This window comes from Cucumis melo, chromosome 2 (genome assembly GCF_025177605.1).
Source record: "Cucumis melo cultivar AY chromosome 2, USDA_Cmelo_AY_1.0, whole genome shotgun sequence".
In the NCBI taxonomy this organism is placed as follows: domain Eukaryota; kingdom Viridiplantae; phylum Streptophyta; class Magnoliopsida; order Cucurbitales; family Cucurbitaceae; genus Cucumis; species Cucumis melo.
Genome location: NC_066858.1, coordinates 25,529,155 through 25,554,602, shown reverse-complemented (window position 1 = coordinate 25,554,602; position 25,448 = coordinate 25,529,155). Strand labels below are relative to the sequence as shown.

Below are 25,448 nucleotides of genomic sequence, written 5' to 3'. Positions count from 1 at the left end.
TTTGTACAATATAGTCTATTAATATAAACTTTTATTCTTAATAAACATTAACATAAATTTTATATTTGCAAAATTTTTATATAAATATTTTCAAAAGTAGCAAAATATTGAAAATATATTTACAAATGGTAGCAAAATCAATTAATCGTTTTTTCCTAATTTAAGTTTTTTTTACTATATTTTATTAGTAGTATCTATTTTTTTCTTCTATATATAACATATCCCCTTTTTAAAATTATTACTATTATTATAATATGTATATGATGTATGCTAATACTATGTTTGCAATTAATCCACGTATAATTTTCGTAATTATCTTTAACAATAATCTTCCTAATTAAACGTTAATATACGTGGGTTGTGGTTAGGTTCGACGCTTAACCTTATTTTCTAAAAATTAAATATTCTAGCTCTGGTTTTCATTGTTGTTGTAATGAAAGAAACAATAATAGTAGGTGGAACTAAAACGAGTTCTAATAATATTTATACACGTGATGTTGAATGAGACGATGACTTTGATTCTATAAAGTATTTTTTTTCATCTAATTCATGTGCTAATTAATATATATATATATATAACTAAAATATGAATAATCTTCTCCATGAAGTAGGTAAATTTTATATAATATATATTACTACTCATTAAAAACATGATATGTTAATACAAATACTTATATGTTGGTCTTGATTAGTGGCTTTGAAAACCTTATGGTTTTCTTATACAAAAATGGATAAAGATGTGTTAAAGGAATATATAATCTTTACAAGAATACATAGAAATAAATTAAGGCTGAAAAAAAATTATTAATCTTTTTTAGGAATACCAAAGTCAAACTCGAACATAGTTTAGAATAATTTTGAAATAGTTCAAATACATTTTCCTGTGTTTCAAAATACATTAAAAATAATACGTTTAGTTTCAAAAAGCAAGAACTTAATCAAACAAGTATTGACTATTGAGAATGATTTTTTACATTTAAGATGAATAATTTAAATGTAAGGAGAGTAAAATAAAATATATAATTGAAACTCATTACTATATTTGTTTTAATTTAGTCTTCGAGAGATTGTTGGAAGAGATGGAATAGTAAAATTAAAATAAGATCGAAAAACATGAGTAATCGAAGGTGAGATCATAAAACGGGAAAAGACTAAAAAAGTTTTGTATTAGAAATCGAGTCCAATTATGAATGTACGTGGCATCGATATTATTATACTCCGAGATTCTTACACGTTCCCATGTTTTATATAATTTAATTCCTCAAATACTCCAATTTACATAGTTTTTATAATTATTTAAATTCAACTAATACAATAATATATGTAGAGGGAAAAGAAAAAGAGAGAGAAATTGGGAGAGAGTCAAAATCACTCTTTGACAACGCAGCACCGCTACATGGATGCCACGTGTTAGAACTAACTGAAAAGAAAATTGAATTTTGTGATTTTAATTTGTTTCCTAATTACTTTAATATATCAACTCAACAAAAGCAGCTTTAATTACATTACTCATCTACTTTTAAACAAACTTAATTACACTAATTTTCATTTTATTCTTTATTGTCCCCCTACTTTCCATATTTTCCAATTTTGAATAAATTCCCCATTAAATTAACATCACTATTCTCCTCCTTCAAAATTAGCCCTTTACTTTCATATATATATATATATATATTAAATTTGGTTTCCCATATATGGTTTTGTAGTATTAAGGAATGTTCATTGTTATCAAAATGTAACCCTTCGACTTTTTTCGTATAGACAAATCGATAATCAAGGAAAAACGATCAAACAAACTAGTCATTTGATCATTTTCAAGCACTCGTCCATTTTTAATATGATATGGTTGATGTAACGTTATCGTGTTTAATATATTAAGTTCTATTTTGTGTTTAAGTAATTTCGAAGTTTAATTATTTTACACTTTAGGTAAATAAATTACTTGTTTGTGTTTTTCCTTCGTCATGAAGAATCCATAAGTGCATCTAAATATATTAACTAAGTTGACATATCTCTAACGTTCCCACTGTGTTTATAAACATTATGCAGTCTCTCTCTCGCAATTTAAAGTTATTATCTTAGTGTTTTCACAAACTTTTGAATGTACGAATAACTCTATGAACGATCTCTAAACAAGTAATCTCAAAAAATAATAAATGAAGTAAATTATTTATAGTTTTAAATTTCAGAAATATGCTTTTACCATTTAAATCGAAAACCATTATTTATTTATTTATTTATTTATTCATCAACAATTGTGAAAGAAAAAAAAAACATTTCCCATTATGATGTTCCTTAATCAATAATCATCGACCAACAACTCCACAAATTTCATAATTTTTTTGGTAAAAGAGTAAGCACTAAATTAAATTAAATTAAATTAAATTAAATTAAATTAAATTAAATTAACGATTAAAAGTTGCAATTATTTCCCTAAAATAAAAAAGAAGAAGAAGAAGAGGAAAAATAATATCAATTATTTAAAGTATTTGTATTCCCAAGTAGGCCCCTCAGCATGTTGCCATGTTCCCATTTCAAAACTAAGTCGTAAAATTACGTAATTCGTTTCATATTGGGTTTACTTTTCCAAGGAAACCCGAGGGTAAAATTGAGATTTCATTCGAAGCATCTAATTATATTGTAATAAAACCAAATATTTTGTCACGACTTTGCGATTATAAACCAAATCTCAACTAAATAATATTATTAGCATAATTTAATCTTCTTTCCGTTTCCGCTCCTCAATTCTGAACGTAATTAAGAAGAGAAAAAGAAAGAAAGAGAAGAACCTTCACCCTAATTTCAAGCACGAAAAGTAGGGTTTACTTACCTATGTGGAGCAATAGATAAAGGCCACGTGGAAGCCGAATTTTCCTTCTTTCTGGAAGAATATTCGTATATTGGGGGTTGGACTTGAAATATTCCAATTTCATCAATCCGACGTCGTATGAGGGGTCTTACTAGTTTCGTTTTGAGCGTGTCGGTCCCACTCATTCTTTTTTTTCCCTTTAAATACCCGACAAAATCACTGCCTTAGGTTTGCAAAAGAAGCGATCTCTTCCCTAACAATCTTCTTCTTCTTCCTCTTTGCTCTCTCTCTTTTCGCTTCTGGAGACTCCTTTTCGTGTACGATTCGATTTGCACCAACGGAATTTGGTTTTACTTGAACTCACTTACAGTTAGATATGAGGTCTGGTGCGCGTAACGGAAGTTCCGGAACCTTGAAGTTTCTCTGTAGTTATGGCGGCAAGATTCTTCCTCGTCAAACCGATGGTAAACTCCGTTACGTTGGTGGTCTTACCAGAGTTCTAGCTGTCGAGCGCTCTGTTTCGTTTTCTGGTACGTATTTTGGTGTTTTTGTTGACGGAATTTTGTACGTTTTGTGATTTTTTTTTCGCTTCTAGGTGTTTATGTGTGCGTTTTCGTTTCGTTTTTTCTTTTTTGTAGAATTAATGGTGAAGCTTGGAGAATTCTGTGGTTCTTCCGTTACATTGAAGTGTCAATTGCCGGGAGGTGATTTGGAAACGTTGATTTCTGTTAGATCCGACGAAGATTTGGCTAATATCGTGGAGGAATACGATCGTGCTTCTTCCTCGTTGTCTCATCCTCTTAAAATCAGAGCCATTCTTTCGCCTCCAAAATCTCTCAAGCAAATTTCTCCTCCGTCAAGTGTGGATTCTACTCTTCCTAATTCTCCTTGCTACGGCGCTGATTCACTTCCGAGCTCACCGCAATACGGAAACAGCGAGCGGATCTCTTCTCCTTCGTACAGATTCATCCGTCGGATTCCTTCGCCTCCTAGTAAATACTTCGTCGGACCAAGGAATTGCCACGGAAGAACTTGTTGCCATGGGAGCCCTAGGTTTTTGTACTCCGGCCCCAACTGCACCCACTGGAACTGAGATTTAAAAAAATCCCTAAACTCAAGGCGAGGACTCCGCATATAAAAAAGTACAAACCCTAGGTTATTAGACGATGACGACGAAAAAAACAGAACAAAATAGATTCAGTTTTGGCTTGTGATTAATTGATTGATTGTTTGAATATAGCTTTTAAAAACTTTCGAATTAATTCATTTACATGTGTTCTTCAAAAGAAATTGATTAATCCGGCTGGAGTTTTGCAAGAGGTGAACATTCTCATTCTCTCAATCTTACAATTCCTAAAATCTCTATGGCGGTTCCGCCGCACACGGTGGTCGTTACTCCACCGGCAACGTGTCCTCCATTCACTAGTCTCGTAATTTCCACTTTTTTTTTTTTTTTTTTTTTGTTTAAATCTTCTTGTGGGAATGCCTTGATTTGCGTTGCGATTACCCTCTGGCGTTAGAGGACGAATCATCTGAACCGCCGCAGCCTCCCCCATTCTCGTCCGACACGTATTCAAAACTTCGTCGCGCCTCGTTCATACGTGTGCCTCCCATCTAACACGTGTGAGTTCTTCTCCATTTCTTTCTCTCTCATTTTTTTTGTACTTTCAATTTTTAATTCTCTAACGGCCGATTTGAATTTGCAGTGTTTCTCGTTGAGGACTGACTTTGGGATTCCGATTCCGGAAGCGGTTGGAGTATATAATTAAAGAAATAAATAATTGGAAATTACGACGGAGGGTAAAATGGGTTTTGATGGATTTGGGGAGAAGTAGAAAGGGCCATTCACAAGGAAGGACATAGGAGAGGCAGAGGGAATTGCCTTTGGTTGAAAATTACGGGAATGCCCTTTTTGGCTTTTGGAGATGATGACGTTAGAACGTATAATTAATTATATTATGCCCACTTGAGTTTACTAATGAAACTTGGACGCATACTACAGGGGGTCGGAAGGAAATTAGGTCGATGTTGGCTTTGCATAAGCGTGGAAAGTTGGATTAAGAATGGTTCAAGAGGCGCTTTTGAATAATCAAATCACTAAATTAGTAAGTTTATTGGTTGGGGGATGGAGGAAGTCTCTAGAAGGGAAAATTATGAGTTTCTAAACAGAATTATTTGTTATTAGGGGATGACTAAGGACTATAATGATTAATGACTAATTCAATGTTGAGTAAAATGAAATAGAATGAGGAAAGAAAGGGATCGTAGCCATTGCAGTTGAATTGTCACGATTAACATATTCATTTGTGATTGTTGCGCATTCTTAATCCTATAGTATTAGAGGTTTCAAAGTCATCTAATTGTTTCTATTTGAATTATTAGGTTTAAGTTTTAGATATATGTAACTAGTACAATTTAATGTGGTGATTTGATTTAGGGAATTTTTTTATTCTTAGTAGATAAATGGTATACATGAGTCAATTTAGCTTTTAAGTCAACAAACATTTTACGTCATTTTAATAATTGTCAAATGTTATATATATTTGAACGTTTTGTGTATCTTTTAAGTATTAACAAATTTACAAATTTTAGAGTATTTGTGGGAAATGGAAATGCCACGAACAAAGATAATCTTAATATGGTATAAAAGTATAGCAAAGTTATATAATAAACATAAAATAATAACCATTTTGTTAAGTTAAGGATTTTGCTTGGTTTTTACGTTAATTTGATTACAAATCAAAGTTTTTTCTTCTATTGGAAACTAAAGTTGTTTGAAATTATATATAACTTAACTTGTTTACATTTTAGTTCTTAAAACTTTTTAGAAAAGACTAAATTAGCATTTGATACGAAATTAGTTTTATTTTAGTCTTAAAAGTTTTTCAAGTTGTCAAACGTTTAACCTTTATTTTTGTGTTTTTAGTTTTATTGTTTACATTTATTTATTTATCGAGGAATTAATATTAAATTATATTAATAACAACTTTAGTTAATATTAAAAAAGATAATATCATAGTAATGCATGTGGTAAACATAATTCGAAAGAAAAGCGGTACTTTTCTTCCAGAAACAATAAGAAAGAATAGTTTTTGATGAATTAACATCATTTAATATGTATTTATAAGAAAGAAAATCGAGAAAGATATGTACTATCATCTAATACATATAAATTAATTAATGCAATATCTTCGGAGAATATTTGGAGGGAAAAAGAGTAATGCAATTAAGACTAAAATTGAGAGAACCAACTTGCAATAATAATAATATGTGAATAAATGATGTATATATAAAGAGCCAAATTGAAGAGTAAAGAAAGTGGAGATGGATTCCTCCATATTTGACTTCAACATTAATTGTATCAATAGAGACATTAGATTCCTTTTTCCACACCCTTTCCCTCTTTTCCTTATACATTATTCATTTTGGCTCTACAACATTACCATAAACCTTAATTAAATTCGACTAACCCTAAATCGAACGAGCTTGTTTATATTACAAGTTATTTATTTCCTATGTTTTAAGAAAGAATCAAGAAACATAAATAGGAACAGTTGTTGTCGATAACAACTACATAAATGAATCATAGTTCTTCTCAAGGGTATAATGACGAAGGGGAAGTGAGAAGTCAATTATTGACCCTTTTACTCTTTTGTTCTTGTTATGAAATTAACAAACAAAGAAAACGCAAAATGTAAACAAGAGAAAAACCTATCGCGGTTATCCTAAATTACAAAGATGTTTCTAGGGTTAGCAAGTTTTTATATATATATAGCGCATTTTTCTAAACTACATGGTTAAAGTTGTAAATAACAATCAATATGAGCTTAGCTTAGCTGACATTCGTATGTTCCTAAGAACAATAGGTCTCGAGTACAAATCCCCCTTCTCCCACGTTGTACTCATAAAGATTTTTTTTTAAAAAAAAAATTACAAATAACATAAATATAAACACAATTTGATTTCGAGGGCACTACCTTGAACCCATACCAAAGATACATCGTTTCGAAAAGAGAGAGAACATGTCAACTACGATTATACCCTTTTTCCTTTCGGTAATGAAGCATCGTTGGGGGAGGGGGGGGGGGGGGGAGAGAAATGAAGTAGATTCCATGGAAGAGTGTTGGTGATGTTTGGTGTTTGTTGGGAGAGAGAATCACTTGATTTGTGGAGAGGAGGCAAAACCATGTGAAAACAAAAAGCACTATTCTAAATTTTGAAAAGTGTTTTCTTTTCTTTTCGGTTACAAATGAACAAATAATAGTCATCAAAATCAATAATCAATATTCATTGCATTGATATATGCATTTTGCCTTTGCCCCTTTCACATTTTTCAACCCCTCATTTCTTCTCTTTTTCCAACATCCCCTCTTCTTCATCCACCTTTTTACTTCATCTTCCATTTATTTGAATTAGATAATATTTGTATGGCTTGAAAACCATTCTCAATGTATCTAATGATGTATATAACCGTTTGATAGCTGAATCATTAGTCCATAGTCATATCTCTACTACTAAAACAATCATAATTGTGAAATTTATTGGTATATTGTTTTCTAAATTACTTTTTTATGATCGTAACTATTAAGATTTCAACGTATTTATTTTGATGTTTTGTAAGAAAATTTGATTGAAGCATTAGATATAAATTTAGATTTCATGTGAAAGTAAAGAAAAGAATTACAAGTGGATTAAAAAATTCAATGCCTTCAATTTTATAAATTTATTAAATAAAAGCACTAATTTTTTTTTAAAAAAAATAATAAATGAAAAAGAAAAAGTCAAAAAATAAAAGAAAAAAAGTAAAGAAATCGGGAAATTTATCATTACCCGCTGTTACGGTTGTAACTTGTAACGAACTTCGGTGACGTGGATAAAAACAAAGACGGTCCGTGACGGAACCCTTCCCGTCGTTTCTCCGATCACACTCCAATAGTAATATTGCTCTTTCGCCTCTCAAATCTATCCACTCTTCTTCTTCATCTTCTTCTTTGTTATTCGATCGAATTTTTTTTTTGCTCTCGGATTATTCACCATGGCCATGGATCCCAATCCCAAAAGCTTCCCCATCCTTTCCTACGTCATGGCCAGAATCCCCTCTCTCAGTCCTCGACCGCCGCCCATCGAATTCGACATCGAACAGCCTGCATCTCCCTCTTCCGGCCATGGTTCCGATCCTTCCTCATCCTCCTCCCGAATCGTCCATGACATGCCCCATCTCTCCGACCCTAAGGTTTTGGCTTCTATGACCACTGCTATATCTGATGTTGCTCAGACCCGATCCATGCTCAAAACCCTTGGGGAGAGACCTGACCATGAGGCTGTAGATACTGCCAAGGCTAGGCTTGTTGATATTGAAGTTAATTTGTCTGCCAAGCTTCAGGAAATCGTGCTTTCTTCAAGGCCGGCGGATGTTGAGTTGCTTGAGTGGAGGGCGCATCTTGCTGAGAAAGAGAACGAGTGTCGTCAGGCGGCGGATGAAGAGAAGCAGGTGTATAAAGCTATTGTGCATTTGGATGAGATGCATGAGGCTTATGAGAAGATGTTGAAGGAAGCGGAGGAGAGGTTGGTGAAGATTTATGAGTCAGCTGAGAGAGGATTGCCGGAGGAAGAACCGTTGGATCCAGTAAGCGAAGAGGTCAATGAAGAGGTTGCAAAGATTCTTCAAGATGCGAATGAGAAGGAAATGGATCGAATTAGTCTCACCGGCCGGCGCTTGCGGTTCTTGCCTGAAGGATTTGGACACATTCGTGGATTGGTTGTGCTTGATATCTCCAGCAATCAACTACAGGTTCGCTTGCGCTTACATTCAATGCCTTCGTATACTAGCATCCGTTTAGCAATTTCTAGTACTTTGAAATGAATTGTTTCTTTACGAAATCAAGTAGGATACAAGGGTTTATTAGTTTCATATAAATACAGGGGATTTTTTTTAGCTTGTGTGGGATTAGAATCTTTGTTAGAGACGCACTATATGACTCATGATTATTACTCTTGGAGAAGTCTCAGATCATAATTCATGCCTATGTTTTATCACTTGCCTTCGACATATGTGCGTTATGTTTCAGTTCTGGTTCTTAGCCCCTGAGTTTGTTTGCATTTATATTAATAATGCCCCTAAGGTTCATGTATGGATCAATTTTTAGACGTTTGCTTAGCATTTCAAAAGATTGTGGCCAAACCATTGAGGACATCATTCTATCGAACTTCTCTGCTGGTTTTCAATTTCTTTTATCATTATCTTAAGGAAGGTGATCATTTAGTTCGTAGTGGTGTTGTTAGAAGGGCCTTATTATGAAAATTTACATTGGAATGTCAAGGATCAAGAGTTTTCTTCCGTTTGTCATAAGTCTTTTAATTATAGGAAGCTGCACAAGATTATAGGTGGTTTAAGGCTATATCCATCGAATCCTATGAACAATGGTATGTAACAAAGGTGGGTATTTGGTAGAAAGATTACGCTCAAGAAAGGAAGCCTATTGGTGATGTTTAACATCTTTCTTTGACGGAAGATGCTGATTTAATCCTGGATATGGGGGAGAAATTCCAACACGGCTTGGCTGTTATGATGAAAAATTGAAATAATAGATAGATGCAGATGGCAGGAAGTTGCAGTGAGATGTGGTTAATTCTTATTTGAATTATTTAAGTCCTGTTTGATTTTAAGAAACAGTGCCTCAGTTTTATGAATTTACTCATATTTAATGCCCTCTTTTTGTGTAAATCAATCGGTCTTTCTTCTTTTATTACAACTTAGTGATATTTCTTGTAATTCCCTTCTTGGGTTCAAGAGTGTTTTATATTTCTTCACTTCATTCATGACACTTCCTGAGTTTCCTCCTCACAAACTGCATCTAAAATTTGTGGTTTTGCTATTTTTGCTTTAGTATATTACTCTTCCCAACTGTCTTTGTCCTGGGTAGCCTTTGCCCTTTCACACTTATATGAATATTGAACTTGGATGTGAGTTTGCTTAGTTGAAAATTCAAGATAAACAAATATTTATCCATATGATTTGTTTCTTTTAATCACATTTACTACAACTTCAGATTATCCCCGATTCAATATCTGGATTAGAAAATCTTGAGGAGCTGAATGCCTCATCCAATCTCCTGGAGTCACTGCCCGACTCAATTGGCTTATTACAAAAGCTGAAACTCCTGAATGTCTCCGCGAACAAGCTGCATGCCCTTCCTGACACAATATGCCATTGCAGGTACAAGATTTCATCAATTCAAGAAACAACATCTTTTACCATTTCTCCACGACTGTCCAGTACCCGCATTTCACATGATTTTCTTAAAATATATATATTCAGCAATGTTTTATTGTGCATCTGTATGCGTTAATGGAAATCTTTGTGCAGCAAATTGTAAGACTTTCATTTTCGTGTCTTAAATGGCTAGGTCTCTAGTGGAGTTAGACGTGAGTTTCAACAGTCTAACCTACTTGCCAACAAATATTGGCCTTGAACTGGTGAATTTGGAGAAGCTTGCTATCCAGTTAAACAAGATACGCTCGCTTCCCTCTTCTGTTTGTGGTATGAGTTCTCTGCGTTACCTGGATGCTCATTTCAACGAGCTTCATGGCCTTCCTCAGGCAATTGGGAAACTGACGAAACTCGAGTATCTCAACCTAGGCAGTAATTTTACTGACCTCACGGAACTTCCACATACCTTTGGTGATTTAATCAGCCTTAGGGAACTTGACCTCAGCAACAACCAGATTCACGCTTTACCTGACACATTTGGCCATCTCGAGAATTTAAAGAAACTAAACGTGGAGCAAAATCCTCTTACAGTTCCACCAATGGAAGTGGTAAACAAAGGACCAGATGCTGTGAGGACATTCATGTCGAAGAGATGGCTTGAGATTCTGGCGGAGGAAGATAGAAAAAGAACTCAAGAAATGGACGAACAGACGCAAACTGGATGGCTGACACGAAGCACCTCTTGGTTGAAGACTTACGTTTCTGGCGTTTCAGAGACCGTGTCCGGTATCGTTGGATCTCCCAAATCTCCAAGAGACCCATATCTTGATCAACAGCTATAAATTTGATGGAGCTCTTTCACCATTAATTTTTGCACTCCTTCCTCCACTGATTTTGAGTCTCCTCAGCCTCAGTCAGGTTCATTAGATTCTTTATATACAGTGTCTTGAGAACTCATAACAAATCAAAACAATTACGAGCAAATTTTATTTGGAGTTTTTAAAGGTTGATGAGTTTGGTACAACGGGTTTTGTATTGTACATTTCTCCTTACTATATTCACTCTAATAACCATAGTATTTGCTCTATCCAGTTTGAGATCATCTGGATAACACTCTCTCATCCAGCAGATAAATGATTGTGATCATTTTCACAACAAATTACTTTCTTTTTCCCTTTTGATGACTGAATGGATTATTTATAAAAACAATACTTTCTTCTGCAGGTTCTCTTCAAAGTGTTTCCAATCTCACTATCACATCAAGTATATATAAATTTACATGTAAACGACAAAGAAAGTAGAGACATTAACATTTATTTATTTTGTTTATATTCTTCTGATAGTTACACACACACACACACATATATATTCTAGTTGAGGTAGTCATGTCCTAACAAAAATTGACTTTTGGGCAATATAAACAAGAAATCTCTTTTATGGAACAAGAAACCCCACATGCCATATAATATATGTGTGTGCCAGATTTTTTTTCTTTTCTTTTTTTTTTCTGAAACAGGTGCCAACCCAACTCTTTAACCCCTTCCAAGGTGGTGATGGGAGAATGCCATAAAAAATATATATATATATATATATTTTCATGTCAAATAGAATAACTTTTGATCAAAATCAAAGTTACAATGATATGAGCATATTTTTTATCTTCTCGAAGAACATAACAAAAATAATGATATTAATATCTTAACTAGCAAAAAACAATATCTCCCAATAAGAATCCGAAATGACCCCATTAGGACTAGTTCTAGATATTTTGATCGAAAATCAATAGTTGAAATGAAGTGTAGGAAAGAATATGGAGAAAGAAAGATTATTAACGATGTCAGAAAAGGGTAAAATGTTAATAATAACAATAAGAAAACTTGTCTTGTCGGTTTTATTGAAAAGTGTTTCAAAATTGAACTGCCACCGAAAGAACACACAATGACTGCTTTTCTGTGCTGCGTTGTCTCTGTCAACTACATGCAATTTCCTCACCTTAAAACTATGATTCAACTGTTCATTTTCCCCAACTAAGTGCCCTTTTATTGAACTATAATAATAAAGAATCATTACTTCATGTACGAAAGTTTTTTCCCCAAATCTTCTTTCTTAACCAATAATGCTCCATATAATGTGTTTATTGCGTTAAGTTCTCTGAATTAAATTGATCCTTCTAAGTGTTTCACGTGCTCCCATTTTTGTATTAAGTCAAATCTTGCAATTCCCTTTTATGGGTTCCCATTAAAGGGGCAGTGCCTTGGAGTTGGAGACAACATTGTTATTTCTGTGAAAGATAACGGATGAAAATGGGGGAAGAAAATTAGATGATCTTGGAAGTCTTTTGATTTCAGAGTCGTTGAAGATGGGATTGGATGGAGATCAGAAATGGGAGGAAGTGATTAGAGAGATAAAGAAGCAGATGGGGTTGGCTGGTCCTCTGGTTTTGGTGAGTTTTTTGCAGTATAGTTTGCAGCTGATATCTATTATGTTCATTGGCCATCTTGGAGAACTTCAACTCTCTGGTGCTTCAATGGCTCTCTCATTTGCTGGAGTCACTGGCTTTAGTCTCTTGGTATATTTACATTTTCTTTTCCCCTTGCTTTGATCTTCTCTGCTTTTTCTATGCCCCCATTATTTTCTTTTGAAACTCCTCATTTTTGTTTCAACCCCTGCAATTTTCAGTTGTGAAATTGAAGATAAACGGAAAACATAAATGGTAGAGAGTTAAGATGAAGCTCTCCTCTAAACCATGTGTTTGGTTATTCAGAGTGTCTGATATATAAAATTTAAGGCATTCCCAACATTTTCAAAATGTTTCTTATTTAGTTTCATCAAAATCCTTGAAAAGTGTTTCAATAAATTCTTTCAATAACATATTTGACACTAAGCAATCAAGAATGGAATCTTATCAAGGTTTAGAAAAATGTGCTATATTAACTCTCTAACTTTACTTGTCACTCAGAAATACGATATTTTCTCTCTAACTTCCATTTTTGGTTTCAATCCTACCTTTTTGCCACTGAAGTTTCCAAAATATCTATGATTTTGTTTCATTGACTTTTAAACTTATTGATCTTTAAAATAATATTTCAATAAATGCAAGATTATTAAAATTTTGGAAGTATTTCATTTACAATATGAGCAATGATTAGATAATGATCAACTGAAAGATTGAAGTGTTTGTTTGTTTCTACAGTTGGGAATGGGCAGTGCATTGGAAACGTTATGTGGACAATCATATGGAGGAAAACAATATGAAATGCTTGGGATTCATATGCAAAGAGCTATGGTTGTTCTGTCACTTATCTGTATTCCCATAGCTCTTTTATGGGCTTCCATTGAACAAATCTTGACCTTTCTTAAACAAGATCCTCTAATCTCAGAGCAAGCTGGGATTTATGGCAAATGGCTAATCCCTAGCATTATCCCTTATGGTCTTCTTCAATGCCAACTTAGATTCTTACAAACCCAACATTTAACTTCTCCATTGTTGATTTCCACTGCTGCTTCAAGTTTCATTCATCTTTTGGTTTGTTGGGTTTTGGTTTTTGGATTTGGGTTTGGGATTAAAGGAGCTGCTTTCTCCACTGCCATTACTTATTGGGTTAATGTCATCATTTTGGGTTTGTATATCAAGTTTTCTCCTCATTGTCAAAAGACTTGGACTGGATTTTCCATTCATGGGATCAACAATTTGCTTACCTTCTTGGCTTTGGCTGTTCCTTCTTCCCTCATGGTCTGGTACGTTAACTCAACTTGACTCGATCTTTTCTTCGGAGTGAGTTTCAAATGACTTTCAAACGTAAACAAAAATATATTTACTTTTGTTAGTACTTTCAAAATGCTTTGACTAAATGCCCACTTAGGGGTCTTGCCGTTCAGAGTGAGTTGAGTTATGAAGGCTGAAGTTAAATATGTTGAAGTTAGGAAATCTATGTTTGAGGTATAGAAGTTTCTCGATGAATGTACAAAAGAAGAAGAGTTTCTTAATGGGACAAAGACCCCCTCTATTGAATTTCTAAACGAGTGATATAATATCAAGAGCAATGCTTTGACGCATCTCATTCTAATCACATACAAAAAAGAATTCAAAAATATTTTAAAGAAGTAGAAGAGTTTGTCACTTGAAAAATTATGTTTTGACAATTGCGTGAAGATATAGTTGCACCTAATACCATTTTAATACATGGTTGGTATATAGCTTGGAGTTCTGGTCGTACGAGTTTTTAGTTCTCATGTCGGGGCTTCTTCCAAATCCTGAGTTGGAAACGTCGATGCTATCAATCAGGTTCGGCTTTCTTCCCCTTTCTAAACTAATTTGAAGCTTAGTACCTACTCCTTAGGTAAAGCGTTTTGGGTGCAGCCTGAGCACAAGTTCATTGGTTTATAGAATCGCATATGGTTTCGGTAGTGCTGTCAGGTAAAGTTTGTTTCATTTTATTCCTAAACTTCAAGATCTACATATACTTTTAGCTTCGTTTTTCAAAACAATAATGTTATTATACACACACACACACACACACACACACATATACTAACTTATAATTTTGTTATTTTATTGTGAAAATGAAGCACAAGAGTATCAAATGAGTTAGGGGCAGGAAAGGCAATGGCAGCTAAGCTAGCAGTGAAAGTAGTGGTGTTTTTGGGGTTAATAGAAGGAATTGCTTTAGGAGTTTTGCTAATTTCACTTAGAAACAAATGGGGTTTTGTCTACACAAATGAACCACAAGTTGTTCGATATCTGAGTTCAATAATGCCGATCCTCGCCATTTCCAACTTCATGGACGCCATCCAAGGCGTCCTTTCAGGTACACACACACATCGTTGTCCATAGTTTAAAATAACAAGAAGTTAGCTAAGATCAGCAGAAAAATATATGGTTTGTGGAAGTGTAATAAATGTATCGTATGGGTCGTCGTCGTCGTTTTAGGGACAGCAAGAGGATGTGGATGGCAGAAGATTGGGGCATGGGTGAATCTTGGAGCTTATTATCTAGTTGGGTTACCTTGTGCCATAACCTTCACTTTTGTGCTTCATTTTGGAGGAAAGGTATTATTAATCCTAATCCATTACGACCGTTCAAATACCATTTTGGTTTTCATACTTTAAATATCGTTATCTCTCAAAGTTAATTTTGTAACCGAAGGGATTATGGATGGGAATCACCTGTGGAAGCTGTCTACAATCAATACTACTTTTACTAATTACTTTTACCACAAATTGGGAGGAGCAGGTAAATTAGTATTTGATTTTGCATTGATATTTCTTTCTATATACTAATATTATTCTTCATATTGGAAAAGAATTGAATTTGGGGATCTACTTTGTATCTATCAGGCAACCAAAGCAAAGGAAAGAATGATGGATACTTCTACTTCAACTCTTCCTACAATTACAACACCCCTTTTACAATAAATACACAAAATTAATACTAATAACAATCGTGTTCGGGGGCCAGCAGGAACACGTGCCCCCTCACATTATAAATTTTTGTATTTTAATATTAGTTTTGAAGTGTTAGATTACAATATATATTAAACAATGTTGTATTTTAAACATAATATTGTTGTAATGCGGTGGTTGTGCCTCTATTCTTACAACATCATGTTGTGATTTTTTTTAGTGTGTTTGTTATATAGTGCCACTTATTTGAATTTTTTTAGTATGTTTATTATATAGTGCTTTTATATAAATTTTTTGGATCAATCATTACTTGTAGAGAAAAATGAAAATTAGAAAAGAACTTAATACGTATTGATTAACTTTTTCAATTGAAAAATCATAGATTTAAATTGATTTATAGCTTCTGTATTTTCTATAAATCTTAAATTTAGTATTTCTACATAAAATTGGATAATTAGTATTGGTAATTTTTATAAAGCCAAAGCATACTAGGTAGATATAATCATTTTTAATAATAACAATCAACAACAAATTTTAATTTTAATGAAAATACACAAAGAATCGATACGAAACAAGATTAGAAATTGGAAAAATATTAATTTTACCTTACGTTATGTTTTATTTGAATACATAATGATTTAAATTAATATATTTGCGTAGGTTTAAGATTTAAATTAACACAATTATACTAAAGTTCAAAATCTAGATAGATACAATTATTAATTTAAGATTAAAATGACAAAAATTTATTTCATTTATTTTTTTTATGAGGGTAAATATTTCTTCTATTTTTTACAATTATCCTTAGAAATTTTTTTCGTTTCTCCTTAAAATTATTTTTGAAATTCAAAATATTATATCTTTTTATTTCTAAACATATTTTCTTAAGAAAAGTTTTAACAAAAAAAAGTGAGTTTTTTGAAAATTGATGGCCCAAAAATGCATTATTTTTCAAAACTTAAACCAAAAAGGAAGTGTTTTTTATAAATATATATATATATATATATATATATATAGAGAGAGAGAGAGAGAGAGAGAGAGAGGCCCCATAATGAGGAGCTTTCCATGTGCAGGCACATGGCTGCCAATTCCATTCCAAACACCAATTCTTGAAATAAATATGAATTTAATGAATCAAAATTAAAGATTTAATGTCCAATTTCGTTATATATATATATATATATATATATATATACAATATATATAATTGGGAAAGTTTCGCAGAAAATCACACACACACACTCTGTTCAGATTGTTCTGTAATGAAGACTACAAGAATAATGTTGACACCGGTGACGGCGACGGCGACATCCGCCATTTTTGTTCTGCTTTCAGGTTTGTGTTATGTCGTTTTCAATTCCGATAATTTAATGGGGCGGTGGCTACCAATTCTGGGGTTGTTGGCGGTGGCCGGAGTGGCGTTGATGGCGGCCAGAGCCACGATGGTGGCGTGGATCACGGTGTTGGTGCTATTGGCGTTCGCCGGAAACCGACGGCGAGTTCTGGTCAAACATGGGAGAAAGATCACCGCCGATGTAGCCATGTACTTGGCCTCCGTGATGGTTAAAGAAAGAGGGCTTCTTGCTGTTGCTTTTGCCGCCCTCTTCAGCTTCGTCGCCGTCGCTCGTTCGACGGAGATCGATCTCCTTTCTTCTTTCTCCGCTTAACGTTTTTCTTTACTTTCCTTTTCCCGGAAGAGATGAAATTTGGGCGAATTTTAATTACCGGTTTTGTTACGGTAAAAATTTACAATTAGTTTAGGTTTCAAATACTTTCTTTACCACTTCACTTTTCTAAAGTTTTAATCTTGAGGATCCATCCTCTATTGCTTTTTTCTTTTTCGTTTAGAATTCTAATTTCGAGATCGATATTATAAGGTTTGTGTTGTAGTTATACAAAGAAAACATGTTATTCGTAATTTTGATTCACGTTGTTACTATTAAAATATTTTACCTTAATCCATGAATAAATGTTTTGGTAATTATACTTTCAAAATATTCGTTTTCATTACTCTATCTTTAACTTTTGTTCGTTTTGAATTTAATGCTTTTAAATGTGATTATATTGGTCCTTTGAGAATGAAAAACAAAGGATTAAATTAAATTGTCACTTTTAGACGTATGGGTATCAATTAAAGTGGACATTTTGAAAGTATAGAGACTAAAGTTAACAAAGGTTGAATATATATCGATTTTATTGAACGTTAGAAAAGTGAGAATACTATTTATCTATTTATTTTGTATTACCAATTCGTTTAGCATAAGTTCGTAATATTAACCTCGAGGTTTGAAACTATACGTTTAGGTTTTTTTGATATGGATATACATTTAGTTATCAAGTTTGCTTCTTGTAATTTTAATTATCTCTGCAAACTATGCTTACATTCTTATCATATGATTAAATTTTCATTTTCATTGGTATTTACACATTTTTATAATTGTTGAACCTACATTTGTATTATATTATGTAAAACCATTGATTAAAAAAGAGCAGCAAAATGTTACAAATATAAATATAATATAAAAACTTTCACAAGGATAATATGTAATAACTTAAGAAATGAATACACAAAATCAAAGTGAGTTTAACTCAATGATAATTGACATGTATTCTTTTATTTTAAGATCGTAAGTTAAATCTCTCATCTCCACAATTAATATTTTTAAAACACGGATAGACACTAATTATTGTTTTGAATGTTGAAGATCCAATCCCCAGTTTTACATTGATTCAAACTTATAATACACACATACATGTAATTTTTTTTTCCAATTTACATATACTAGACAAGCACGATATTTAATATATTTTTAGAGCGATTTTTGAATTTGTTAATATTATTATTCCTAAATGTCCTTTTCAATCACTCAAAATTACTATTTCGTATACTTCTCCATGTAAATTTCACATCATCAAATTAATTTTGATGATTTAAAACATGTTCTAAACCAATTTTGAAAATGTAAAAGTGATATTAACAATTTCATAGTTCCACCTATAGCTGCCTTTAATGTTTAGTGAGGAATATATTTGCCTCCACATATCACATGAAAAAAAAAACATCATATAAATAAGATAATACCATTAATGAAAAACAATACAAAGACTGTAAACTTGAACCACTCATCTTCAACCTATAATCACTTATGGAAAAAGCATTCAAAATTTGAAAATTTTCAAATACCATAAAGATTCAACTTTTAGTAATTTTACATAAACATCCAAAACAAGAGTTCTCGTTCTACTATCCAAAACAGAGTCTAAGAATAGCTATGGATAAGTATCGAAAATAGATTAAAAAAAAAAGGAAAAAAAAAACAAATAAATAATTGGATTAACCAATAAAACCCACTTAATTGGCCATCATGTTCCTCATCAAGTTTCTTCTCATGAATTAACAATAACTAAACCCCAAAAGGGAAAAAAAAGTCAAATCTTTTTATGAATATTTGGACCAATTTGGACTGAAATATATAAAAAAAAAAAAAAAAAAAAATTGACTCTGAATTCGAAAAGGGGTCAGCAGTATCTGAACGAACTCTGAAAGGCTATGAATGAATTAGATGTTGAAAAGAATGATGGGTTTTGAAATGGGGAATTGGCAAATGATTAAATTTTGTATTCCCCCATAAAAGCTTAGCCTTTAGTTTAAAGGAAGCTGCTTTAATTGAAGTGAATGAAACACACGAACGGGAAAGAGTTTTTAGAAAGTGGGGAAATGAAAGGGAAGTAATAGTCCAGGCAATTCCATATACAATGGCTTTGTCTCCACGTTGAAAAGGATCGGTTTCCATGTGCCTTTCATTAGTTTACGGCTCCCACAGTCTTTATTACTTTATTATTCATTCATAAACCCTTCTTCTTTTCTCTCTTTCTCATACCCTTTTCTTTACTCAATACACTCCTTCTCAGTCCTTTCCATCATTCTGTTTGTAGATCCACACCTATATCTTCCTTCATCACCATTGATTTTAATTGAAAACCCCATCAACCCCATTTCAGTTTTAGCTCCATTTTCAGCCTTTATTCTAAGCTTTTTGATTTTTAACTCTTGTGGGGTTTGCAATTGTTTCATCTTCTTCCCTTTTTGGGGATTTTTCTTCTTTCCCCATCAATTTTTTAAGATATCTCTCTGTAGCTTTGTGGGTTTTGAAGAATATGAGGGACCTTTCTCTTTTCCCTCCTCATCGAGATATTGGTCATTCAACTTTTCGATTGATTTCTGGCTCGGTTTTTGAGGTGTTTTTGTAGGCAGTACGGCGTAAAATTGGAGCTTTTAATCATGTATTCTATTGAGCTTATCTACTTGTTGATTACTTCACATTTTAGATGGTAATTGCAATTGCTAGACTTCTTTGATTGATCAAAATGGTTTGTACTTTTCTAGAAACATGGAAGCTGGAAGTAGATTTTACTCTGCTACAGATGAGTTCAGATTGGAAGCCAAATGGTTGGTTGATCCCAAACATCTATTTGTTGGACCTAGAATTGGAGAGGGAGCTCATGCCAAAGTTTACGAGGGCAAGTATGAACTCTTTGAAGATCTCTCTGTTCTAGCACTGCTAATTTTGCTTGGATCTTTTTCTTTTTATTGAGCTCCTTGAGAGAAAAGGAATATATTTGTTTGGGAGCTCTCTTATATTTCGAGATCTAGAAATTGTTTTCCTATTTCATGAGAAACTCTACAGTATTTGAATAAAATGTGACTCTGTTGTTTTAGGATTGTTGCAAGAATTTCTACTCAGATTCTACATTTTCCTTACCTGTATGCGTTCTTCTTGCTGTTGATTCAGTCATTTGTATTTGAATTCTCGGAATTCTGTACGGATCAAAGTATAGCCTAGCAGTTTGCTACGTTTCCATGATATTTGGTCGTCAGTTTGCTTCAAGTTTCTGGGATAATTGTATTGAGTTGTGCTTTGCTTAGTGATATCATTTTATGTTTCATTGATTGTTCAGATATAAGAACCAGACTGTTGCTATCAAAATTGTTCATAAAGGGGAAACAGTTGATGAGGTTGCAAAGAAAGAGGCTCGGTTTGCTCGAGAGGTTGCAATGTTGTCTAGAGTACAACATAAAAATCTTGTCAAGGTTTGATTCGACTCCAAACTCCTTCTGATCTACTGAAAATTTCTTCCATTCCTACATCACACCTGTGTTATTTTACAAACAAACTGTGATCATTTAGCTTTTGAAGTTGCCATGAGTGATTTACCCTTAATTAGATTGGACTCCTTGTGTATCAACAGTTTATTGGTGCCTGCAAGGAGCCTGTAATGGTGATAGTAACCGAACTTTTATTAGGAGGGACCTTACGAAAGTACCTGCTCAATATGCGCCCACGGTGCTTGGACACACGTGTGGCAGTTGGTTTTGCGCTTGATATTGCTCGTGCTATGGAATGCCTTCACTCACATGGCATCATACACCGTGATTTGAAGCCTGGTAGTCTTTCTGATCCACCTCATTATCCTATTAGTTCTTTGCCACTTCAAATGCTCCGTTACCAAACTTTTTCTATGAATTAGTGCATTGTAAGAATTGGGGTAGAACTTCAAGTAATTGTTGAATGATCTAGTTATTTTCTCAATTTCAAGTTAGAGATCGAGTTGCTTTTAGGGAGAAATTTGAACTTAGTTAAGCATTTGGACATTCATTGGTTGTAGGTTCGTTGTTGACAGCATGTTTCATTGGTATTCAAGAATTGATAGGCTGAAAAATTCAACTTGCTTGCTTGAGGTTGTACCCCTATGACTCAAAGTATTTTTAGGTATCAAAGCTGGCTAGTTTTTCCAATAACAGAACAGATAGCACATTGGCGAAATATTTTTAAAAACTGAAAGATTCGTTGGTTAGAAGTAAAAAGAACTAGTTAGAAAAGGTGCTTAGTCGCTGCTTTGATAGGAAACATGAAGGGGTTTAGGCATGGAAGGAATACTAAGGCCTCTATTATTTCTTTTATCATTCGTTGATTCTCATAAAGTGTTGCATTGGCAACTTATGTATTTTGCCTAACATTTGTTATTCAATGTATTGGCAGAGAACCTTCTGTTGACAGCAGATCACAAAACAGTTAAATTAGCTGATTTTGGTTTGGCAAGAGAAGAGTCGTTGACGGAGATGATGACTGCAGAGACGGGAACTTACCGTTGGATGGCTCCAGAGGTGCTTGTTTTAGGAAATATAGTTTGGTTGCATGCATTCTGGTTGCTACTTGAGAAAAATATTTCAAAGTAGCTTAATTGCATTGTCATATGATGTCAGTTGTACAGCACTGTTACCCTAAGGCAAGGGGAGAAGAAACACTACAACCATAAAGTGGATGCCTATAGCTTTGCTATTGTGTTATGGGAACTGCTACACAACAAGTTGCCATTTGAAGGCATGTCAAATCTTCAAGCAGCATATGCAGCTGCTTTTAAGGTAATCAGATTCTTCATTTCCACTCTTTTTAACCATCTCACCTCTCTGATTGATGGAATTTTGGTTTATGATGGATGCTTCTTTAATGTTTCAGAATGTAAGGCCTAGCGCAGAGAATCTTCCCGAGGAACTGGCTATCATTCTAACATCATGCTGGCAAGAGGATGCAAATGCTCGTCCAAATTTCTCCCAAATTATCCAAATGTTACTTAATTACCTTTATACTATTTCACCCCCTGAACCGGTGATTCCTTCCCGAATTTTCACTTCTGAGAACACGGTTTTTCCCCCTGAATCTCCCGGAACAAGCTCGCTGATGGCAGTCCGTGACGATTCAGGGGACACTCCGAAAGCTAAAATGGAAAATAATCCCAGAGGTTGTTTCTTCTGCTCCAATGACTGTTACTAAGCTCTAGAATGGTGGAAGAAAAAGCAATAACAGCAGGTGAAGGAAAAAGCTTAATAAGCTATTTCCCTATTTAAGTGCAAAGTAGGCAGAAAATAACATGTTTTGTATGTAAAGTAATGCTTTCATTTCTTCTCCACCATGTATCAACGTGTTTTAGTTATGTATTAACACAGCCTAAGCCTTACATCATCATGGTAGAATGGAAGATCATTCTGATGCTTGGTTGTAAGATCTTGAAGATTCAACTTCAAAATATTGCTACCAGTTAAGGATCAATAATTCCCTCTTGGCAAATTAATGCAACTCCAGTGTCTACTTATAATTATATGTAAGATTTTTCCTTTTTTTTTTCTTTTTATTTATACTTCCAATATCATGATCCAATAAAATTTGTATAAGAATTCTTTTGCAAATCTATGAGATTGTGTATATTTGAATAAGCATAACAAATTCTTGTTTCCTGTTTTGATCGTTAAATTTAAGATTGAGAGCAAGCACATTCCATGTTCTCCGATTTAGTGCTTTATGCCTTCAACTGACCAGATTATGTACATGAAGATATATGACTGAATTAGTTGCCTATATTTAGGCATTGTAACCAATCAACATGATTGAATGACATTTAATGTAAAATTCAAAAGAAAATGATCTCGTTATCATTCTTTTCTTCTACTTCTCTTTAACAATGGATGTTCCATCAACTATAAAAGACTCACCAATAGTCCTTACAGGAGCAAAGGCCATCTTTAAAATGATGAAAACGGTTCCGATCCCTAACAATAATCATTCTTTCAAAGGCTTGTGATATATACTTCGTTGCGTTATGGCAATCCCCACACATCCTAAGATTTTTTGAAATTCTAATAGTGGTTCGAGGAGATGTTCGGATCAGACCATAAGCAATAGCAAGCTTCTCACTATGATGCGACACTGAAGTTTCTTTATTCTCTTCCTCGGCCTCTAGTCTAGCACCCTCTATGTTGGGCACATATCCGAGTGTCTTGATCTGCTTCATCATTTTATCTAACGCATCGTGTATTTCCTTAGAGTGCTTATGCTCTCCATCTTCTGAAAAAAACTCATGTACAACACCATCGAGCTCAATCAAACTACAACCTGGTGTCTTCTTAATCTCCTTCTCTTTTATCAAAGATCTTACCCTGATTGCATCCTCAACCCTACCAACCAATGCATAAGTATTTGACAGAAGAATGTAATCTCCACTGTGAGTAGGCTCCAATCGAGTTATGTGTTCCAATGATTTTTCTGCCATTTCAATGTTTTTATGAGCTCTACATGAAGCCAAAAGTGTTCTCCAAACAACAGCATTGGGAGGGAAGGGCATGCTATCTATGAACTGATAGGCTTCTTCAAGAAACCCTGCTCGTCCAAGTATATCAACCATGCAACCATAATGCTCAATCCTTGGCTCAATATCAAAATCTCTTCTCATGCTATTGAAAAGATTTCGACCTTGATCAACAAGACAAGCATGGCTACAAGCAGAAAGAACACCAATGAAAGTTACATCATTTGGCTTTACATCATTCTCTAGCATCAAACAAAAGAACTCCAGAGCCATTTTCCCTTCTCCATTATTGGCAAGACCTTGAATTAATGCTGTCCATGTGAAGACATTCTTGAAAGACATCTCCTTGAAAACTTCAACTGATCTATCTATATACCCACATTTAGCATAGAAATCTATCAGCTGAGTTCCAAGAGTAACAGTGAGTTTCATCTTCTTCTTTTTGATGTAGAAATGAACCCACTTACCGGTTTGGTATGCTCCAAGCATAGCGCAAGAATAGAGAACACTGACCATCGTTACCTCGTTTGGATCTACATTTCCCTTCTGCATCTCATGGAACAGATTAAGAGCTTCTTTACATCGATCAGCTTGAGCATACCCCGAGATCATTGCACTCCAAGCAACAACATCTCTTTTATCCATTTCATTGAACAACTTTCGAGCGGTATCAATGCGACCACATTTGGCATACATATCAATCAGCGAAGTCATTAGAGTATTGTTTCGTCTTAGCCCTTTTGACACAATATACTCACCAATCAACTCCCCCATTTCCAGATTCGCTAATCTTCCACAAGCCATCAGTACACTAATCATTGTAACATCATCAAATCCAATATTTAGTTCCAAAATTTTTTGAAAAAGCTTCACGACCTCATCCCAAAGCCCATTCTTCGTATAACCAGACAACATCGAGTTCCACGCAACTATGCCTCTTTCCGGCATTCCATCAAACACATGGCGTGCAACCCCAATTTGTCCACAATTCGCATACATCTGAATCAAAGTATTCTCTACAAATTCATTTGATTTGAACCCAGATTTCAGAATCAACGCGTGGACCTGTTCGCCTTCCTTCAGCCCTCTCATTCTAGAGCAAGCCTTTAAGACAGAAGAGAAAGTGAATTTGTCGTGCTGAACTGAGTTTTCATGCATTTTCTTGAACAAGAGAAGGGCATTATCAGGCGATCGCTTGAAAGCAAGGCCCCTGATCATAACATTGTAAGCCGACGATTCGGGTTTGTCGATATGGTTGAAAATGGAAAGGGCATAATCTATGGTGTCGGGAAGGAGTAAAGCTGCGGACTCGAGAACGGCTTCTGTAATGATGGGGTCGAGGAGACGGCGAGTTTTGAGAAGGTGAGCATGAACTTGACGGAGGTCTTTTGGAGTTTTGCATTGCTGAAGAATCAAAGATTTTGGGTTTTCAGGGAACTGGGAAATTTGGGTTATGGAAGTCAGAGATGTAATGGGAAGGCAACCGACTATCGACGCCATTTTAGAGGAAATTGAAGCTCGAAAGATTCTAAATTTGGCAATATGTCATCTATGAATAGTTCAATTCAGTGGAACAAAGCTGCCAACATTTCAATCGACAAAGAATTCTTTCACGAAAGAGGAGTAAATCTTTCACGAAAGAGGAGTAAAAAATAGTACTCTTTTATCTTGAAATGGTTTGGCCATGGATGATGGAGAAGCTTAGATCCCATTTAATAGCATTTATTTGTTGGATAACCATTTTCATTTCTTGTTCTTATTCCCATTTCTCATAAAATTCTAAAGTCAGATGATATATATAACTTAACCCACACAAATTTTCTATTGGTTGCTAAGCTAAATTCCAAACTGCGGGTGAACATCAATTGGTCGGCATCGGTTTTA

General features: G+C 34.1%; 5 protein-coding genes across 8 annotated transcripts; 4 read left to right on the top strand and 1 right to left on the bottom strand.

The window, feature by feature from the left end:
- Positions 1–3,035: 3,035 nt before the first annotated feature.
- On the top strand, positions 3,036–4,075 carry LOC103502365 (uncharacterized). The gene is made up of 2 exons (XM_008466281.3): positions 3,036–3,339; positions 3,448–4,075. The coding sequence occupies exons 1-2, from the start codon at positions 3,186–3,188 to the stop codon at positions 3,900–3,902; spliced, it is 609 nt and encodes a 202-aa protein (XP_008464503.1). The 5' UTR covers positions 3,036–3,185; the 3' UTR covers positions 3,903–4,075.
- A 3,605-nt stretch (positions 4,076–7,680) lies between these two features.
- On the top strand, positions 7,681–11,178 carry LOC103502366 (plant intracellular Ras-group-related LRR protein 9-like). The gene is made up of 3 exons (XM_008466282.3): positions 7,681–8,600; positions 9,859–10,025; positions 10,216–11,178. The coding sequence occupies exons 1-3, from the start codon at positions 7,845–7,847 to the stop codon at positions 10,859–10,861; spliced, it is 1,569 nt and encodes a 522-aa protein (XP_008464504.1). The 5' UTR covers positions 7,681–7,844; the 3' UTR covers positions 10,862–11,178.
- Positions 11,179–12,142: 964 nt separating this feature from the next.
- On the top strand, positions 12,143–15,619 carry LOC103502367 (protein DETOXIFICATION 16-like). 2 transcript variants are annotated; one of them, XM_008466283.3, is made up of 8 exons: positions 12,145–12,588; positions 13,213–13,757; positions 14,218–14,304; positions 14,380–14,436; positions 14,589–14,827; positions 14,950–15,068; positions 15,166–15,252; positions 15,357–15,619. In XM_008466283.3, exons 1-8 carry the CDS (start codon positions 12,379–12,381, stop codon positions 15,432–15,434), a joined length of 1,422 nt encoding a protein of 473 aa, XP_008464505.2. In that variant the 5' UTR covers positions 12,145–12,378; the 3' UTR covers positions 15,435–15,619. The 2 variants fall into 2 exon arrangements, with proteins under 2 accessions (XP_016903202.2, XP_008464505.2); XM_017047713.2 differs by lacking the exon at positions 14,380–14,436 and having other exon boundaries at positions 12,143–12,588.
- A 3,433-nt stretch (positions 15,620–19,052) lies between these two features.
- On the top strand, positions 19,053–22,672 carry LOC103502370 (serine/threonine-protein kinase STY13). Of its 3 annotated transcripts, none has more exons than XM_051081145.1 (8): positions 19,053–19,706; positions 19,810–19,947; positions 20,382–20,514; positions 20,673–20,868; positions 21,464–21,588; positions 21,688–21,846; positions 21,941–22,291; positions 22,454–22,672. In XM_051081145.1, exons 2-7 carry the CDS (start codon positions 19,814–19,816, stop codon positions 22,253–22,255), a joined length of 1,062 nt encoding a protein of 353 aa, XP_050937102.1. In that variant the 5' UTR covers positions 19,053–19,706; positions 19,810–19,813; the 3' UTR covers positions 22,256–22,291; positions 22,454–22,672. The 3 variants fall into 3 exon arrangements, with proteins under 3 accessions (XP_050937102.1, XP_050937101.1, XP_008464507.1); XM_051081144.1 differs by having other exon boundaries at positions 22,429–22,672; XM_008466285.3 differs by having other exon boundaries at positions 19,060–19,706; positions 21,941–22,672.
- Positions 22,673–22,806: 134 nt separating this feature from the next.
- LOC103502371 (pentatricopeptide repeat-containing protein At2g29760, chloroplastic-like) lies at positions 22,807–25,421 on the bottom strand. The gene has a single exon (XM_017047712.2). It carries the CDS (start codon positions 25,062–25,064, stop codon positions 22,968–22,970), a length of 2,097 nt encoding a protein of 698 aa, XP_016903201.2. The 5' UTR covers positions 25,065–25,421; the 3' UTR covers positions 22,807–22,967.
- Between the last annotated feature and the right edge of the window lie 27 nt (positions 25,422–25,448).

Coding starts and splice junctions, on each gene's coding strand:
- LOC103502371 (XM_017047712.2), bottom strand. CDS start 25,064: ATGGCGTCGATAGTCGGTTGCCTTCCCATTACATCTCTGACTTCCATA.
- LOC103502366 (XM_008466282.3), top strand. CDS start 7,845: ATGGCCATGGATCCCAATCCCAAAAGCTTCCCCATCCTTTCCTACGTC. Junction 8,601..9,858: donor TCTCCAGCAATCAACTACAG/GTTCGCTTGCGC, acceptor CTACAACTTCAG/ATTATCCCCGATTCAATATC. Junction 10,026..10,215: donor GACACAATATGCCATTGCAG/GTACAAGATTTC, acceptor TTAAATGGCTAG/GTCTCTAGTGGAGTTAGACG.
- LOC103502367 (XM_008466283.3), top strand. CDS start 12,379: ATGGGATTGGATGGAGATCAGAAATGGGAGGAAGTGATTAGAGAGATA. Junction 12,589..13,212: donor TCACTGGCTTTAGTCTCTTG/GTATATTTACAT, acceptor TTGTTTCTACAG/TTGGGAATGGGCAGTGCATT. Junction 14,828..14,949: donor CATCCAAGGCGTCCTTTCAG/GTACACACACAC, acceptor TCGTCGTTTTAG/GGACAGCAAGAGGATGTGGA.
- LOC103502370 (XM_051081145.1), top strand. CDS start 19,814: ATGGAAGCTGGAAGTAGATTTTACTCTGCTACAGATGAGTTCAGATTG. Junction 19,948..20,381: donor GCCAAAGTTTACGAGGGCAA/GTATGAACTCTT, acceptor TTGATTGTTCAG/ATATAAGAACCAGACTGTTG. Junction 21,847..21,940: donor CATATGCAGCTGCTTTTAAG/GTAATCAGATTC, acceptor TTAATGTTTCAG/AATGTAAGGCCTAGCGCAGA.
- LOC103502365 (XM_008466281.3), top strand. CDS start 3,186: ATGAGGTCTGGTGCGCGTAACGGAAGTTCCGGAACCTTGAAGTTTCTC. Junction 3,340..3,447: donor GCGCTCTGTTTCGTTTTCTG/GTACGTATTTTG, acceptor TCTTTTTTGTAG/AATTAATGGTGAAGCTTGGA.